At 41.2% G+C, this 18,575-nt stretch overlaps 1 protein-coding gene across 1 annotated transcript in view; it reads right to left on the reverse strand.

Annotated features, from left to right (window-relative positions):
* LOC139740856 (uncharacterized) overlaps window positions 1-18,575 on the reverse strand; it is an 80,817-nt gene that overhangs the window by 15,422 nt on the left and 46,820 nt on the right. Inside the window, exons 13-20 of the mRNA XM_071651440.1 lie at window positions 16,465-16,644; window positions 15,748-15,954; window positions 14,481-14,573; window positions 12,921-13,022; window positions 8,302-12,180; window positions 7,659-7,846; window positions 3,269-3,468; window positions 796-926 (exon numbers count right to left, since the gene is read on the reverse strand). Of these exons, the coding sequence (XP_071507541.1) occupies window positions 796-926; window positions 3,269-3,468; window positions 7,659-7,846; window positions 8,302-12,180; window positions 12,921-13,022; window positions 14,481-14,573; window positions 15,748-15,954; window positions 16,465-16,644 (4,980 nt within the window). The remainder of the gene's footprint in view (window positions 1-795; window positions 927-3,268; window positions 3,469-7,658; window positions 7,847-8,301; window positions 12,181-12,920; window positions 13,023-14,480; window positions 14,574-15,747; window positions 15,955-16,464; window positions 16,645-18,575) is intronic.

Here is an 18,575-nt window from a genome sequence, read left to right on the forward strand (position 1 = left end):
TGGTGCCCAGCATTTCTCCCATAATGCCGAGCGGTGTGCAGCAATTAACCCGTTCCATACTCAATTCTGATATCCCCATAGACTTAACACACAGATCACCAGGTTCCCGTAAACGTAGGGGATGGCCTAGCAGCGCAGCGGCTCGCTTCGATCCCGCATTATCTTGTGCAGTCCAGTTCATACGTATATGTATACCACGTACCATAGTACCATGGTACGTACCATATACCATTATACGTATCGCGTTGTCACTTATCACTTCACGATCTGTTCGGTGCTTTCAAACACTGTCTTCAACACTCAGATCGTTGTGTCGAACTTCAATCTGCGATTATGTCACGGATACGACTTGGTAAATGCTGGATCCAGTGGGAGGAGATGCGAGCTGCGCTGGTGTATAGCGAGTAGGTCATTGGGCTGAGTGAGTGGATTGTCGTGGATCTCTCTCGCGACTAGTAACCCGTTCCCTCGCGATCGGCCGAAAGATCGAGGCCGCGCCGGGCGGGCCGGGCTGGGTTCTCGGTACCCCACCATAATATTCACTGCTTGTGTGTGTTCTCTCGGCTCTGCGCACAGCTGCTGTGAGATCGTGCGCTGACCAGCAGGCGGCAATCAGCCACAGTATAAAATAACGATGTAACCACAGAACTAGAATTCTGTGGATGTAACCCGGCCACCAGAAGTTTTAATAGATGGCGCTCTTTACAAAAAAAGTTCTGGCATCAAAATAATGGCTAGTGCAGACGGGCTTTAAATCATATTTCAATGCTTTCAAAGTAGAATGCGTTTGCTTACCTTGAGTTGCGTCTCATACTTCTCGCTAATCGTCTCCAGCTCCTTTGACTGTTCATCTAGTTGGATCTGAAGCTCATGGGTAATCTGTTTGTGTTCTCTTTCCATCCTGTCCTCCACTGACTGTCCTTTGACTGAGTACAAGACAACAACAACAACAACAAAACATTAAAGGACAAGTCCACCTTCATATACATAAGGACTGAGAGAATGCGGCAATACTAGTAGAACACATCAGTGAAAGTTTGAGGAAAATTGGACAATCCGTTCAAAAGTTACGAATATCTTAAGTATCTGCGCAGTCACTGCTGGAAGAGAAGACTACTACAGTACATTATGTCACATGCGTACAACTACCTATAAGGAAAATAAAAAGAGAATTTCAAAAAAATTTACTTTTTGAATAAAGCGCATATTTCTTCGACTTGCTACTGACGTATATTAAGGGTAATATTATTCCCCCTGCCTTCTGAAAGAGAGAAGTCGAGTGGTCTTTTGTTATGCGAGAAAAATGGAAATATGTTGAATTTTCTTTGTCTTTCTTTATATCATTGTACTCATGTGACATCACAAGCTATAGTAGTCTTTTCATCCAGCCGTGACTGAGCAGAAACTTCAAAAAAATCATAACTTTTTAACGGATTGTGCGACTTTGCTCAAACTTTCACTGATGTGTTCTACTAATATTGCTGCATTCACTCAACCCACATGTCTATGGAGGTGAACTTGTCCTTTAACAGCTTGGACACATCGGCATCAACATTCCATCAACTGTTCTACAGAAAAGAACCACTTCCACGTGTCAATGTCAAGAGGATAGAGTTGGGAGGTATCGGCAGGTGTTGAGGAGGGGATGCTGATCATGTTCTGAGGAAAGTGCTGGAATTTAACCCATTGAGGTCCAACTGATTTTGTTATACATCTAGCATTTCCCATAGACACCTGCTCGGGTATTCTCGGGACTCGTCTTCAACGGGTTAAAGGGGCATAGTCCCGGTAGTGTAGATGGCGCTGTTGATGATACTGCCGAAGATTACCGAAGTAGAGCTGTCATCAAGAGTAAAGTGCGTAGGTGTTGCTAAGTAACGTTGCCTTTGTTGTCTTCTCTGCGCATCGCGCAGTCTGTAGTAATGCCAGGGTGCGTGCATATGTGCTTGTTATTATGACATCACAAAAGAAGTTTGCTAAAGCTGTCATCCCCCTCAGCCGAATCATGAGCCGAACTGTGATCGGACCACTGACTACAGTGAATCGGACTTCTTCGGACTCGGGAAAGTGGGCCAAAGCGTAAGCGCCAAAAGAAGTCGATAGCGTAGGTCTCTATAGGAAACTTGCGCCGTGCGCCCGCGTACGCATTTGACTAAAACACGGGGACCATGCACCTTTAAAGTGAATGAGCCACGAAAGGGAGGATGAACAAAGAAAATGATGAAGAGACAGGTGAAGGAGGAGCTTGGGAAGTTTGACCTGAGGAAGAGGGATGCTACAAATCAGGCGTTTTGCTTGATCTAAATATATTGACCGATTCTGTGACGCGCTATGTGTATTTTTGGCATGCGCGCAGCCATACTGGGTGTATCATCCGACCCCCCCTCCACACTCCCCCACCCCTCTCCCTACATTAGCACGCGCGCAGAATGAAAAACTGCTTTAGCCAATGGGCGTCTCGTACTGAGTGCGCGAATGCTTGCTAGTGCGCGAACCTTTGTTACAAGTGCGTGATAAACATGTTGCCCGGGGGTGGGGGGAGAGCAGGGGGGGTCGGCTGATACACACCATGGCTGCGCCCTGTGCCGTAAAATGTCTGCTGCCCTCAACGAACCCGAATCGGTCAATATTCAAAGTGTAAGTAATTCATAACCAATCACTAATCAGACACATTGTGGTTCAATATGCAGCCTCATTACATAAGATATTTTGGCAGGAATCTATTTGTTTCCTTGAGGTCAAACTCTACTGCAACTATACAATGTTACTTACGTATGTTATATGTCCCTCTGCGCCTCAGGATGGGCCACTAGATCGATGGCACATTACAAATGCTGTAGTTGATGTTGTTGTTATTGTTATTGTTATTGTTATTATCATTATTATTATCACTATTATTAATATCATAATTATTATTATTACTATTATGATTATGATTATGATTAGAATAATAATAATAATATTATTATCATTATTATTATTATTATTATTATTATTATTATTATTATTATTATTATTATTATTATTATTATTATTATCATTATTAATAATATTATTATTATTATTATTATTATTATTATTACTGCATCTATCATCATTCATCTACACTTGTAACTGCCAGACTGATATCCAATTACTAGCTTTTGTAATTTCCTGGTCATAATTATCAAAATTTGCATCTCAAGCACCACTTTAATTTCAAATATATCTGTGAACATGAGTCTAAAAGCAGGAAATTGATGGTGAGATGAGCCCGAATTCTCCTTACCGACCACAGCCTTCATGTTGTCCTCCATCTCTCTCTCTTTCTCCATCATCTTGTTGTTCATCTCACGTAGGATCTTCTTGAGATTAGAGTTGAGCTCCTCATCCTTCACCTTCATCTTCTCCTCACACTCCCGCTGGATGACAGCCAACCTCTTCTCCTGCTCCATCGTCAACGTCTCCATCTCGGCCTTGTGGTCCTCTCTGCCAGGAAGAAGATTTGGACGCCATTAGTTGTAACCGATTGAGTCCCACAAATCACATTTCTGTAGTTTGATACTGCAATATTTTACTGTATGCGCCATATATGCATTTGGCGAGTATGTGTTTTTTTTTGCAAATTGGGACTTCCTGACATTTTCACGAGTGGTTACATTCGGAATTGTGGAGTACAGTGGTGAATGGAGAAGTGAACGCATGCACATGGCATTCATGTCGGGATCATTATTAATATTTTTGTGCGTTGTTAAATTTGTGAAAATAAAAACCACACAAAGTATAGTGTGTACAGTGTTTCATTTCTAGCTATTTATAGTTAGTGTTTCTCATGAGGTAAAGTGCCTCAACTGTTAATATTTTCTTGTTTCATTCAGGTGCTGAGTTTTCAAAATCCCTCTTTGCTACATTTAAAACTGAATCTTAAAATTGGCAACACATTTTAAAAGCATCAAGGTTCAAGTTTCTCTTTCGCATTGGCAAATACTTGTAAATTTCGTTCTGATTTGAGCTGATTTTAAGGGTTTAATCTCTTTTAACTTTCCTAGTCTTCCTTCAATACTAGATTTCTGCAAAATTTAAAGCTGCCAATTATTATAAGGGCATTTACCCTCAACATATACATGTGAATTAAATGAATGCAGAAATACAAAAGTATAAGTTAGAACACCACAGTAAAGTTTAAGGGTAATTGGACAATCTGCTGAAAAGATACAAATTTTCAACATTTTGGTTTAATGTTCTGTTTCTGTTTGTTTGTTTGTTTGTTTGTTTTTTGCTGTCTTTGCTGAATGGGAAGGCTGCAACAGTTTGTGATGTCACAACAGTACAACAATATACAGTAGATATGATGAGAATTCTACACATATTCTAATTTCTCTAGCATAATGAAGGAGCATGTAACTTACCTCACTTAGTGGACAAGAGAATAGTATAACCCTTAAAGGTACTAGCCCACATTTGCAAACCCACGAAAATCAAAACTGCATAAAACAGGTCCAATATGACTTCAAGTACAAGTTATAACAGAAACATACCTCACCTGTTGCTCTTTGTCTATACCATTCGATAAAAGAGAGAAAATCATCGTTTTAAAATCAATTTTCAAACCGGGTCAACCCGACCCAAAATCGAATTACGAGCGCGGGCTAGCTACGTACTAACTGCGACCAGCCCCAACGTGCAGCGTTGGGGCTGTGCCGTTTTTGCATTCAGATCGAGGAGTTGTACAAAACGGGTGCCGTTTCGGCGCTATATTTCCTTAATTTTTCAACAAAAACTACTAGGAATACTTACATGGGTCGATTAAACCTAAATGATTAATTTCGGCGACTGTTTGATGCTTTTCATTGCTTATGATGCAGAAAATGTTGTCTTATAACGCGAATATCTTCAGCTCACCGATGCTCACTGAAACTCACAAACACTTGCACAGGCGCACAGCATGCATGCAGTGCAGTGCATTGAGAGCATGCGTAATGCGTACTAATGGATATAGCAGCAAGTCTCTCCACTCTTGCACTAGGGCAGGCCGCTTATTACTCCTAAAAAAATGTAGAAAATTTTGCAGTTTCTAGATAAATGGGTGAGAAAAACCAAGTCGAAAAGGTAATGTATTAATTGTCACGTGTTTATGATAGAAATTCAGCCGTGCTTTATTTGTGAAGTCGCCGTGAATGTGGCAGTGATTTTTGCTCCTGCTCAGCTGCGAGGTAGCCGCCAGGGGCGCGGTCTCCGGGGCTAGCTACTAGTACGTACATGTACCGTAACTTACACATGTATCGCATGCAAGTAGTACGTACGTGGACCGGAGCTAGCGAGCGTTACACGCATGCATACGGTGCATTTTCATTTATTTTTATGAAAGTAATGGACTAATTGGAGCGAAATTTTGCACAGGTGTTACTGCAATCATACCCAAACTCCATGCTAACTATGAGACCAATTGCTGCAGGTTTACAAATGTGGGCTAGTACCTTTAACACACATTGCATCTCAGTAACAGCTCAATAGATTATTAACTTTTGACAGAAAAATCAAATTTTGTGTAGTTCTCTTTCTATCCTATTTCATATATTGCGACACCATGCAGAGTTGACTGCATATCAATTTAACCAAAGCTTTAACATTTGATAAATTTTCAGCAGCTGGTCCGCATTTCAGCACACTTCATTGATACAAAAATGTTCTACTATTGACATTTCTGCATTCACTGAATGCACATACATATGGAGTAAATTCCCCTTTAATGTCATAAAGTGAGACCTCCCTACAAACTACATGATACTTGTTATCAGACAGAGCTGAAAAATCTTATCAGTAATTGTAATTTCTCAAGGGCGTTGAGTCATGTGATTTTTTCGTCGCACATTTACAGTGTCCCAAAAGAAACATACTTTGGGAGCCAAACAGATAATTGGATCTTCCTCTTACATGTTTTCCTCATTTAATCTAAAAGCTGCCAAATGCAGTTACCCAAATGAAATACAATATTTCACAGCAGAAATAGCAAAAAGATTTACAATAATCTTGTAGCTGAGGTCTACAGAGACAACAAAATTCACACTAAGTAGTCTCCAACATTCATCTCAGTGCGAAAAAAACTGACAACTATTCTCAAATCTGACATTGCTTGATAATGCACAAGCACACTCTGCACACACTGGAAAAGTCCAACTTATTATTACTACAGCAGGGTTGTGACCAATGGCAGCCAAAGTATTCATCATCACAACGAAAAGCTAAACACTGCACATCTTGTTATATAATATCAAAGGAACTTGATAGTTTTCTCGATCGAAAACTTTGCAGTCCTCCGTGCTCACAACGGCAGGTACTGATCACCAACTTGACACCTTACTGTGTGTCTGCTGTGGCACAGAGGCTAATTACCTCTGATAAGGGAGGAGGTTATGTTTTCGTTACCGTTTGTTTGTTCCTTCGTTCGTTTGTTTGTCTGTGCGCAAAATAACTAAAAAAGTAGGCAACGGATTTGGATGAAACTTGCAGGAAAGGTTGAGAATGACACGAGTAACAAAGGATTAACTTTTGGTAGTGATCCGAGAATTTTGGGGGAATTTATGAAGGATTTTTGGTATTTTGGCAGGGAGGGTCAGTGAACTTGGGAGTTCAGGCTGCGCGTATTTGAGGTTTGCATGCACGCACTAAAGTGCGTGCTCTAGTTTCTGCTGGGGTGAGGCGCGCTGTGCAGCAGAGGGTTTATGACGTAACAAAGGCTTCTATATTGGGAAATCGGCGACTTTCAGCACAGCATGGGTGGAAATATCTCTATGGAAGAACAAGATCAGTGGTGAAAATGATTTGCATGCTTGGCGGAGGTCTGCGCTCTCAGAGTGCTTTTCTAGTTAATTTATGAGGTTGGTTCCAGTGTACAGAGCTTAGAACTTTCCAGTAACTGGTGCCACCAGGTATGTATGTGCAGGTTTGTATTATGTATCTTTTTTCATACCGCCTGCTTTATTGCAGAGCTTGATCTCCTTTACATTATGGTGCCAGTTTTAAAGTATTTTCATTTTCAGTCCAAGGTCAAAAATCAAAACCATAAGGGCACTATTTTACCCTATATTTGGAACAATGCTTACAAATCTATCCACATTTGACTGAGTAAATTTTTTATTACATGAGAATTGATTGTTTCGTTTTTATTTTCGCTCAAATTTTAGAACGCAAAGGCACCCTTCTGGTTATCAGCTAACGATACATTGTACAATTGTTTGATATTTATAAATGTACATATCGTCGCTGGGATGACAAGACCTTGTATCTGCAATTTTGGTGAAAATGACTTTTTGGATTAATGGTCAAATAATGGATTACTAGTAAGTAATGTCCAGTCCAAATCCTAACTGTCTTACTCCAAAAATGAAGCCACCACGGCATGTCAAAGGAAAGGCTATCCCATTTGCTACAGTGCTTTTTGACATTTTGTAGATACGAGATCTTGTCGCCCCAGCGACGATATGTGTATTTGCTTCATTGAACTATCTCAATATGCTATTACACTAGCTTGTACAAGTGACTGTTGTTATTTTGTGGTAATTTTGCATTATTTAGATACGGAAAAAATATAAATGAAATGAAATGAAGCTGTGGGGAATCGTGGAGATGACAGAGCCCCTAATACTACCTCTCAGCCTTGAATAGAGACTAGCTCTCACCTGAGTTCTTCCAGCTTTCTCCTCTCGCTCTCCAGCTCCTTCTTCATCTCCTCCACCTCGCCGCTCCTCTTCTCCAACTCCTCCTTGTGTTGGACCTCAGCCCCCTGGAGGGACTCCCGCACTGCCGTGATCTGGGACTCCACCTGTTGGGTCACCTCCTTCTGCACCCTGTCTCTCTCCTCCACCACCTGTTGCACAGATACCATCATGTCATGGGTAAGAGATGGGCTCACTTTGAAAGAGTATGGGCAACTCCCATTAAATCAAAGTCCTCGGGACCGGTAGTTTTCTTTGCTATATCAACATTTTGTTACAACTCATGGAAACTTTGCACCACAGACTTTATTTAATGAGAATAATTCTGGGACCTGAATTCTCACTTTGTTGTAATGAAATTACTGACACCATCCCTACGATAATGTACAGGCTCATCCACAAATGTTTCAGTTTGACTCAGATTGTACACATGCATTACTTTTTTTAAATTCCTATATTAAATATCAATATGTTTCCTAGGAAAGACACTTGACCAATGCAGAGAGTCATGAACTAAGGAATGAAAATGTAAAATATCAACATCCTTTCCTCAGGAATAACCAAAAAGGAATTTGGTCGAAGGCAAAGAAAGTGTGGTGTATCTTACCTTCATTTCTGCTGAAGCTTTCTCCTTTACTATCGATGCCCTGAGTTCAGTTAGTTCCTCTGTCAGACTTGAAATAGCCTCTTCATGAGTCATCTCCTGGGCTGCTAGTTGTCTCTCAAGGCTCTCCACTTTAGTGGCCGCCTCCCTCAGCTCCCCTTCTTGTTTCTTGAAGGTCTCGTTCATGTCTGCCTCCTTCTGAGCGATGGTCTCGTTCATCTCCTGCTGCTTGTTGGCAAGATCCTGGGAGAACTGGTTCTTGATCTGCACCAGCTTGGCCTCCGCCTTCTTCTTCAACTCGGCCAGCCTGGTCTTATTGTCCGAAGCGGCACTGTCCCGCAGGGCCTCCATCTCTGACTCGAGTTCCTGGATCCTGGCATCTCCCTGAGCCACCGCATCCTCCCTCAGCTTCAGGATCCGCTCCACCTCCCGCTTCTCCTCCTCCACGTCATTGACCCTCTTCTTGGAGGAAGTTGTCAAGTCTTGGATCTCCTTCTCCATGAGTTTGATCTGCTCTTCAGAGGCCTTCAGCTTGACCTGGAGGTCAAGGTTGCTGTCCACCAGCTCGTTTGCTTTTGACTTGTATTCTGCCAGTGCGGCCATTTCTTCCTGCAGAGTTGCACTTTCCTGCTTTGCTGACTGTAGAGTTTCGTCAAACTGTTTCTGCATAGATTCAATCATTTCAAAATGTTGCTGCTCAAGTTCCTCCAAGTGTTGCTTATGCTCCTTCTCCTTGCTCGCTATTTCGGCAGAATGCCGCTTCTCCAGATTCTCAATTATGCCAGTGTTACTCTTCTCATTTTCTGTCAGATTTGTGATTTGCTTGGTGAAGTTTTCTTCCAGGTCCTTGGTTCTCTTCTCATTCTCTGTTTTGAGTGTTTCCAGCTGAGATTCATGAGCTGCCTGCATTCTTTCTACCTCTGACTTTGAATGTTCTTCCAATTTGGAGACATTTGCCTGGAGTTCTGCAATCAGTTTCTCCGAGTCTTGCAATTTCTCTTCTTGCTCCATCTTCTCACTTCTGATACGGTCCACTTCTTCTGTCCACTGCTGCTTCATGGAACTTAGTTCACCTGAGGATCGCTCTTGCAGCGACTCCAACTCTTTTCTTAACTTTTCCACTTCTTCTTTCAGAGTTGCTGTGACTTTGGCAATTTTTGCTTTGGCTTGTTCCTTGAGTTCTTTGAGCCTTTGAGCCGACTGTTCCTGCAGTTCCTTCTGTTTCTGCTCCATCTCCGCTCTCAAGTTGTCCACTTCCTTCTCCTTCACCCCTAAATCCTCCTTCAGTCTATCCAGCTGTTCTTGGTGTGTTGATTGCAGCCTTGATGTCACTTCCTCGATGCCGACATCCTTCTCCTTGAGGAGACCAGAAAGCTGATCCTGGAATGATGTTTCTTTCTCCTCGAGTTTGCTCTCAAAGTCACTTTTTAAGGCTTCAATCTCTTCTCGATGCTTTGCTTGCTGCGTTTCCATGAGTTGTTCTAGTTCGTCACTCTTCCTCTTGGCCTCTGTGTCTTTCTCACCTAATCGCTGCTCAAAGTCACTCTCTTGCTGTTCAATCCTATTCCTGAAATCCTCAGCCTCTCTGCTATGATTTGCCTTTGCTTCTTCAATCTGTGCTTTAAGGTCTCCGATTTCATCATCTTTTGCCTTATACCCTTCTTCCATGTCTTTCCTCATGCCTGAAAGTTTTTGTTTGACTTTTCCCTGGAACTCCAGCACTTGTGTCTTGTGTGTCTCCTTCAGAGATTTCTCTTTTTCAGCGAATTCTTCCGTCAGAGTCTTCAGTTCAGAGTCCTTTTGTGCCACAGCCTCTGTGAGTTCTTTTTGTAGTGACTCAAGGAGGACATTCTGCTTTTCATTTTGTGTGTTCAGATTCCTAACCTGATTAGCGACCTGTTCCTCGATCTTCACCCTCTCCTGGAGGTCACCCTTGAGCTTCCCAATCTCTTCATCCTTTTCCGATATTGAGGACCGCAGAGTCTCAACCTCAGTGGTACTCTCCTCCCTCTGTCTGTCCAACTCTTCAGTCTTCTGCTGGAAGGATTCCACCACTTCTTGCATGGTTTTCAGTTCATCATGGAGAGAGAGAATCTCCTTATTCTTAGCACTCACTTCCATCTCCAGACACTGCGTCTTCTCGAGGAGCATTGCATCTTTCTCAGAGACCTGCTTTTGTAAACTCTCCACTTCCTTCGATACCGTTTCCATCTCATTCTGCGTTTCGCTCTTTGCATTCTCAATTAAGGCAAGTAATTCATTTTCTCTCAATTTCAGTCCTTGGATTTCTGCTTCCAGTTCTTTGATTGTTGCTAAGTTGTGACTGATATCCTTCTCCTTGCTCTCTAGAAGAGACAAGGAATTTTCATGTGATTGTTTCAGCTCCTCCAGTTTGGATGTCAGTTCAGTGTCTTTCCTTTCCATATCTGAAGTTAAGGTTGAATTCTTGTCTTGCAGTTCTTGTAATGAGGTGGACAGTGAATGTTCCTTGTCTCTCAAACTGGTGATGTCTTGCTCAAGGTGACTGATGGTGTCATTGGCTTCTTGGAGCTTCTTACCCAGCTCCTGTGCTACCTCACCCACTGAACTTTGAGTCTGGGCTTCCCAGGCCTCTACTCTCCTAGCAACATCCTTCTCGTGGTTCTCTCTTTCCACACGCAATCTCTCCTCAAAATCAGTACTCTGCCTGGCAAGTGCTTCCTCGTGTTCACGTTCCCTAGAGGCAAAAGATTCTTCAAGTGTTCTTAACTTATTTTCCAGATTCATGTGTGATTCTGACATCTTCGTCAATTGCACTTCGACATCTGAATGAGATTTTCTTGATTCTTCAAGTTCTTTGGTGACGGCATCTATGGCATTATTGGCAGTTGTTAATTCTTCCATCTTCTGCTGCAGGTGAAGTTCTCCAGAGTGCCTCATCTCCTCAAACTCCTTCTGCTGATTCTCCAGCAGCGTTCTGGACTGGGTGAGCTCTGCTTGTAGAGAAGACACTGCGGATTCACCCTTGGACACTTGGTCCTGTACCTTGGCCACATTGTCCGTAATCTCTTTCTGCAGCTCGGCAGCATTCCTGGTCAACTCGGCCACATTTTCCTTGAGCTTCTCGATGGCAGTGTCCTTCTCTGCTCCAAGACGCTCCAGCTCCTTGATGTCCTCAGTGCATTTCTTGTTGCTGTCAGTGAGCTCCTGGATGTTCTGTCTCAGCTGTCCAACAAGCTCCTCGTGCCTCTGGCGCTCCTGCTGGATCATCTCATTGGCCGAGTTCAGATCTCCCTCTAGCTTGTTCTTCAGGGAGTCCATGGCAGTCTGTAGCTCCCTCTCCCTGAGCTGAAGATCCTGGACAGCCTTCTCCTTGACTCCAAGCGATTCGTTGGCCTCCTGGAGCTTCTTGCCGAGCTCTGCAGAAACCTCATTGACAGAACTGTTCTTCTGTACCTCCAGGGCCTCCAGCCTCCTACTCAACTCGCGCTCATGGTTCTCCTCCTGGAATTTCAGCTTTTGTTCGTACTCACTGACTTTGTTTTCATGTTCAACAACCTTTGCTTCCATTTCCCTGGACAATGCTTCAGTTCTCTGCTTGGCCTCCTCAATCTCCTGCTTGAGCGCTGTGATTTCTGTCTCCTTAGCCTCCTTCAGCTGTCTCTCCTCCTCAATACGTTTGTTCTGTTCTGCAACTTTGCTGTCCATCTCTTGGCCCTTGTGGAGAAGTTTCTCCTCGAGGTCCTGGTTCTTTTGCTTGGCAGTGTCAAAGTCCTCTGCCAGCTTTTGCACTTCTGTGTTTTTCTGATCAATGGCTGCTGCATGGTTTTCCATCTCCTTGGACAATCTGGAGTCTAGGTCTTCAATCTTTGCTTCCATTTCCTGCTTTTGGGCCTGCAGATCCTGTGGTGAGAAATTTTACATTGACTTTGAGGTGAATTGCAAATCTCATTCAAAAAAATCTTACTAATCAATATATGTACTTTAGCTGAAATGCAATTTTAGATGCACACATGAAAACCCCTATTAATTGTGACACTGTGGCACCTAATTCCAATGAAAATGCCAAGATTTGAAATGTATGCCTTTCATCATGCTGACGTTTTCAACAAAGTATGGATGAAAAAATGCTTCATCTTTTGAAGGTAGTAAGAGATGAAACATTTCAGCTGCACAATTATCATATTGGCAGCACACTGTACTAGATGTTCAAGTGAAACAGGAAAACAGAGAGAAAATATATCACTTACGATGATGCATCTTTCATAGGATAATGCTTGCTTGACTTTTTAAATAATGTACACAAAATCCCTTGTAGTGCAATGATACAAATCACCAAATGAAGATATCCTCAATTGCCGAAGTACTCTTTCAGAATCAATGACTTTTACCCACAGTTATATCATGCCTAACAACTACAGCAGTTTGTGATTGCCTTGGTACTTTGTAGCATCACTGTATTTGTTGATTTCTTTATAAAAAAAAACAACATTCAAGAGGGGAAATTTGAACTTATCATGACACTGAAAAGGGCAAGCATGTACTGTTGGCTCAATTTTTTTTTTTTTTTAAAGGGAAAATATTTGATGTGAATTAATCTGTTACATACATACATGTAGGAATATGAAGTGCTATAAATTTACCTGAATTTTTTGCTTCATGGCTTGAGCTTTGGCCACAAGACTCTGGAGTTGGTCCACCTTTTCCTGCACTACCTTGTCATGATTCTGCTTCAAGTCGTTCAGCTGCTCAAACAATTACAGACAAATAAACACACAAACAGAAAAGCAGACAAACATTACTTGCATGTTGAGTGAGAGGCCTACAGGCCATTATAATGAAGTCGAGTCCAGCAGTTTTTTTTTTCTTTATATTGAAATTTCATTATAGCTAAACAAATAAAATACATTAAAAGATATATACAGACAATAACTCCAGAGTCTAATTTCTTCACTTTTTTAATAGTCATAAAATTTTGTTATAGGCTGGTACGTTATAACATAGTCATAAGTGCACTGTTAATTAGGAGATGTTTTTAGTGTTCAGGACTGTACTGTGCAGAAATAGATTGGCCGAATTAGCCAAGAAGGAAACACTAGAAATAACATCAGCTCATGACATAATTTGCGACAAAATATCAGATGAAAAACCCAAATGAGAGGCCAAAAGTGTGTGCCCACATCTAGTCATGTCATATCGTAACCACACTTTATCGTCCTTAATTATCGCTGCCTGAATCCAAATAGGGAAGTGTGACGGAATTGAAACAAGGTTGCACATACTGAGCCCATCACCCTCCCATGAACATGAGCCAGAATAAAAAAAACGTAACAGAAATAACTCTCAATTATGGCATTTCAATTTCCTTTTCTCACCACAACTGATCAATCACCCTGCATTTCACATTTCCTTTTACATGAATGTTCATTGCTCACAAACTGTTGGGGAAAAAAAAAGCAAGTCCAGTAATAAGAAACTTTCCTCATTTTAGTTTTGAACTCAAAAGGCCACATGGCCCACGACCTGGTAAATATCACACTTGTTTGAGGTGATATGAAAACCTTGACATAATCAAGGACCCAATTATGGCATCTCAATTTCGTGCTCTCATCAATAATGACAAATAATCCAGGACCTGTATTTCAGATTTCCTTTTACACGAGCATTCATGTTCACTCACTAAAGGGAAGGGGGTAGATTGGGTAAAAATCTTGTGATAAGAAATTTTCCTTTTAGTTTCCAAACTCTAGAAGGTCAACATGGCCCTCAACATGGTATATATCGCACCTTCGTGAGGTGATATGAAAAACTTTGACATGAAAATATTCTGTAATGTGGGGAGTGAGGGCCAAAACCTGAAGCCTGCGTTTACATGCAGGCTTTTCTTGCCCTTGGCAGCCCTGTTTTCTACGTGACAATCTAGGTTTGTTTGTTTGTTTGTTTGTCTGTTTGTTTGTTTGTTTGTTTGTTTCATTTGTGCGTTGTCTCTGTGTTAAAATTTATCTTATCTATGTTATGCTGAATCAAATGTGTTTTGTGTTCACCCATGTACACATGTCTGAAATGCCAAATAGAAAATAACAATAATAATAATAATAATAACAACAACAACACCACCAACAACAACAATAATAATAATGATAACAATAATAATAATAATAATAATAATAATAATAATAATAATAATAATAATAATATATCACCTGCTGTTTATAAAGCTTTTCTGCCTCCACGTTGGCAGACTCAAGAGCCTCTTCATGTTGCTGTCTCAATTCATCCACATAATTTCGGTGTTCCTGTGGTAGAATTAAATATGGAGCAATTAATACACTTAATGCCTTTTAACAAAAATGTGATGAATACATGTTTAATATTTTACACAAGTCATCAACAGATTTTCCAAAAAGTTTAATATAACTAGAAAAGCACTCTGTAAGCGCAGACCTCCGCCAAGCAGCTACTTTCCACCAATGATCTTGCTCCCATATATATGCATGCTGAAAAATCATCCAATTTCCCAATATACATGTAGAAGCCTTTGTTACGTCATAAACCCTCTACTGCGTGGCGCGCCTTGCCCTAGCAGAAACTAGAGTATGCACACTTGTACGCGTATGAAAACCTCAAAAATGCGCAGCTTGAACTCTCAAGTTCATTGACCCTACCTGTCAAAATATCGAAAATTCTTCATAAAATCCATAAAAGTTTCCGAATCACTACCAAAATTTAATCATTTGTTCCGTGTGTCATTCTCAATCTTTCCTGCAAGTTTCATCTAAATCCGTTCTAAACTTTATGAGTTATTTTGCACACGGACAAACAAATGGTAATGAAAACATAACCTCCTCCCTTGGTGGAGGTAACTAGAAATGTCGCTACGGCGACTGGTATGCCTCTGCCATAATGCATGGTTCTCCTAATAGGTCCATAGTACAATGTCTTGACAATGTTTGATCACGGTTTCACATAACTGGCAACATATCGAAATGACAGGTTTGTCACAAATGTGTTGCATGTTCACTTTCCTTGCACTAGGTTTGCTATATTGTCTACTATTACTACTACTACTGTATCCAATTTCACTATTTAACGTACTACTACTACTACAACCTCTACCTCTATGACTACTTATACATGAACTTTTACCAGTGTCACTTCTATTTCTTCTACTACTACTACTACTACTACTACTACTACTACTACTACTACTACTACTACTACTACTACTACTACAATGTACTTTTATAGTGTTTCAAAGAGATTGAGGAAAAGACAAGGTAGTTCTCCTGGTGCCTGGCTCAGATCTTGTCACTGCTACTACTAATCTACTTCTACTGCCACACTTCTACTGTTTTTACTACTTCTACTACTTCCTACTACTACTACTACTACTACTACTACTACTACTACGACTAGTTTTATAGTGTTTCAAAGAGGATTGAGGAGAAGACAAGGTAGTTCTCCCAGTACCTGACTTAGTTCCTGGATCCTAGTAGTGGTCTCCTCCTCCTGTCTCCTAGCAAGCTCCTGGGTGCTCTCATTCTGCTGTGCCCTCAGCTTGGCCACGGCTGCCTTGCTCCTAGCAGCGATCTCCTCCACCTTATCCCTCAGCCCCTTGGTGTCCGTCTGGTAGCGCTCCTGCAGCCGCTGGAAGGCTGCATCCTGCTCCAGTTTCTCCTGCGAAGGAGGAGCCAGAGACAACAAAAAGGTCAGAGGGAGCGCATCTTCTCTGTCACATCTCACTGGGCTACTGGCTGATTACTGAGAGCTGAGTATAGAGTACTAAAGTGTCATATCATAGCTGCCATTTATCGCCATGGAAACTGGTTCTAAACAATCTCACCTGGCCTGAAAGTTTATGCACGCACCTGGTTCCAACCAAAGCTATAATAAAAGACTGTGACATCATCATTTTGATACTATATGATGATATATACTTCAGAGAGACAAAAAGAGAGAGAGATGTACCAGCAAACAAACAAGAAATATATCAGTACACGAAGTAAACTGCATAATCGATAAGACATTGAAGTCATTGTGTGTGAATCATGAGACTATGATCCAATTACATGAACACGGTGCTCCAGCAAATGGTAGTAAATATAAACTTTGTTAATAGCAAGCCGCAGTATCAATGGCTTGAGAGTGGATGCGGGATATTAATGGTCAAGAAGTGAATGAACTGACCGATTTCATGGCGTCGATGACCCTCTGGAGCTCATCCTTCTGGTTGTCCTGGGCGCTGACCGCGGCCATCTTCTGCAGCTCTCTCTCCTCAATGGCCATCATCATCTCTCCCTCTTTCTCCTTCAGGATCCGTTGGTGCTCCTCAACATGTCGCTGCAGGGTTAGCTCATGTTCTCTGTCCTGCAGCCATTCAGGGAAATTTCAAAAGAATACCAACATTCATTATCTCCTAATACACCTCAAAAGATTCTTGCCACCAAATTGGATGACAGCTCATCACATACACATGTAGCATTCACTACACAGTACCAATCACATGACATTCACAAGTGTCAGATATCTCATTTGATGAATCCTTGATTCTGATTGGCTGAAATCAGGGGCATAAATGCAACTACTGCCTGCAGTCTCATAGTACCTAAACTGCCCCATAGCATCATATTGCCCCATAGCACAAAATGCCCTCTTTTTTTTATATTAAAGTATGCAGTACAAGTTAAATGTGCAGACCTGTGTGCACATGTAATATAAATGCTTTGCTTCCACAGCATGAGAGGAGACCCTTGTCCAATGTAATTTAATATAATTGCAATACTATTTGGGACATAAAACACAGTCATTCAAATTCATTTACTTCGATGTAGGGCAATTTGTCAATCAGTTGCAACAAAAACAGAGTCATGTAGACTGCTTTTATGCTAGATATTGTTAAAATTATTGCCCCTTGGATTTTAACTCCGTGCCATGATCCTTGGAGAAAGCTTCTCCGAATGTTTCATGGAGTCACAATCCTTTGGAAGAGGCAATTTCAACAATGTGCAAAAATCATTCCATATCTGTATAATATTGCCTGCTCAGCAAATGCCATAAGAATGATATGACATAACATACCATTTATATTATTTCCACAAGCTTTTCAATACACTCACAGTTTGCCATTCATCTTGTGTAAGTCGAGAGGATTGTTGTTATACATAAATACACTCTGTACTCAAGCCTTAGCTTTGGGCACGATCGGATGATTACTGTAAAACACAATATTTTCACGACATGAAATTTTCACGAGTTGCCTCTGACACTCAATGTGTATAGTAAACAAGAACTTTAGCGTGCATTTTAATGTTGCGAATCTTGGCTCTCGCAAAATTTGTGAAATTAAAATGCACACGAACATTCCTCGTTTTACAGTATTCATGTCCTAGTTGTTCATAAAACAAATAATGAATGGACTTTATTCTTGAAACGGAATGAGATTTTTCTTTCAGTGAAAGATGAGATGCTCTATTCAACTCTCTTTTGACTTGTTACATCAAGCAACTCATCTTTCATTTTGTGAAAAATGTCAATTTTTCACGAGGTGGAAAATGTATCACTTCATGAATAAAATCATTCTTTACTCATATACTGGTACACACAGAGATGTGAGTGCATACTGACAAGCTGAAGGGAAAATCCAGAACCTTCAGTTTACAGAATGCTCCCTTGCAATTTGATGAACATTACTATACATACACAGAGTTCAACTGTTTGGAAATGGCTAATGGCATTCTCATCATTAATTTATTTTGGAGCAGGGTAGAAGTGGGGAATAGGAATGGAAATATTTTCCCCCTTTGATGCAGTAGGCAAAGGAGACATGATATACCCTGAAGCCTCAAAGTCTGGTCTGCACATAATCAGCATCAGACAAGTTGACCTCAGATTGCAGTTATACTCAGCTACATTCTTACTGTGGCCAGAACAAGTACAAGCCTTCCTAATGGGTTTAATAGATTCAGCTTAGTACAAAGGCCAGACTGAATGCCTAAATATAAACTGCAATGCCATTTTGTGGGAGTTTTGTTGTTGCTGTTGATGTTTGTTTGTTTCTTGCTCCCATTTCAGACTTGCTAAATTCAGGATGAACTTCACTGAATACGACCCTTGCCCATTCTGGCGGAAATGAATCTATTCCAGACCGAGATAATATACGGCAGGAAAAATGGCTGGCAGGGTGGGGGTAGCGATGGCATACTGTGGGCCACGATAAGCAGCTACATCCCCTCCTGAAGGAGACTCTTTAATGAAAAGTATCTAACATGACAGGATTGGAATAAAAGCAGCACAAGGAT

This window comes from Diadema antillarum, unplaced genomic scaffold, assembly GCF_040938485.1.
Source record: "Diadema antillarum isolate AM-2024a unplaced genomic scaffold, OU_Dant_1.0 scf00000030, whole genome shotgun sequence".
In the NCBI taxonomy this organism is placed as follows: domain Eukaryota; kingdom Metazoa; phylum Echinodermata; class Echinoidea; order Diadematoida; family Diadematidae; genus Diadema; species Diadema antillarum.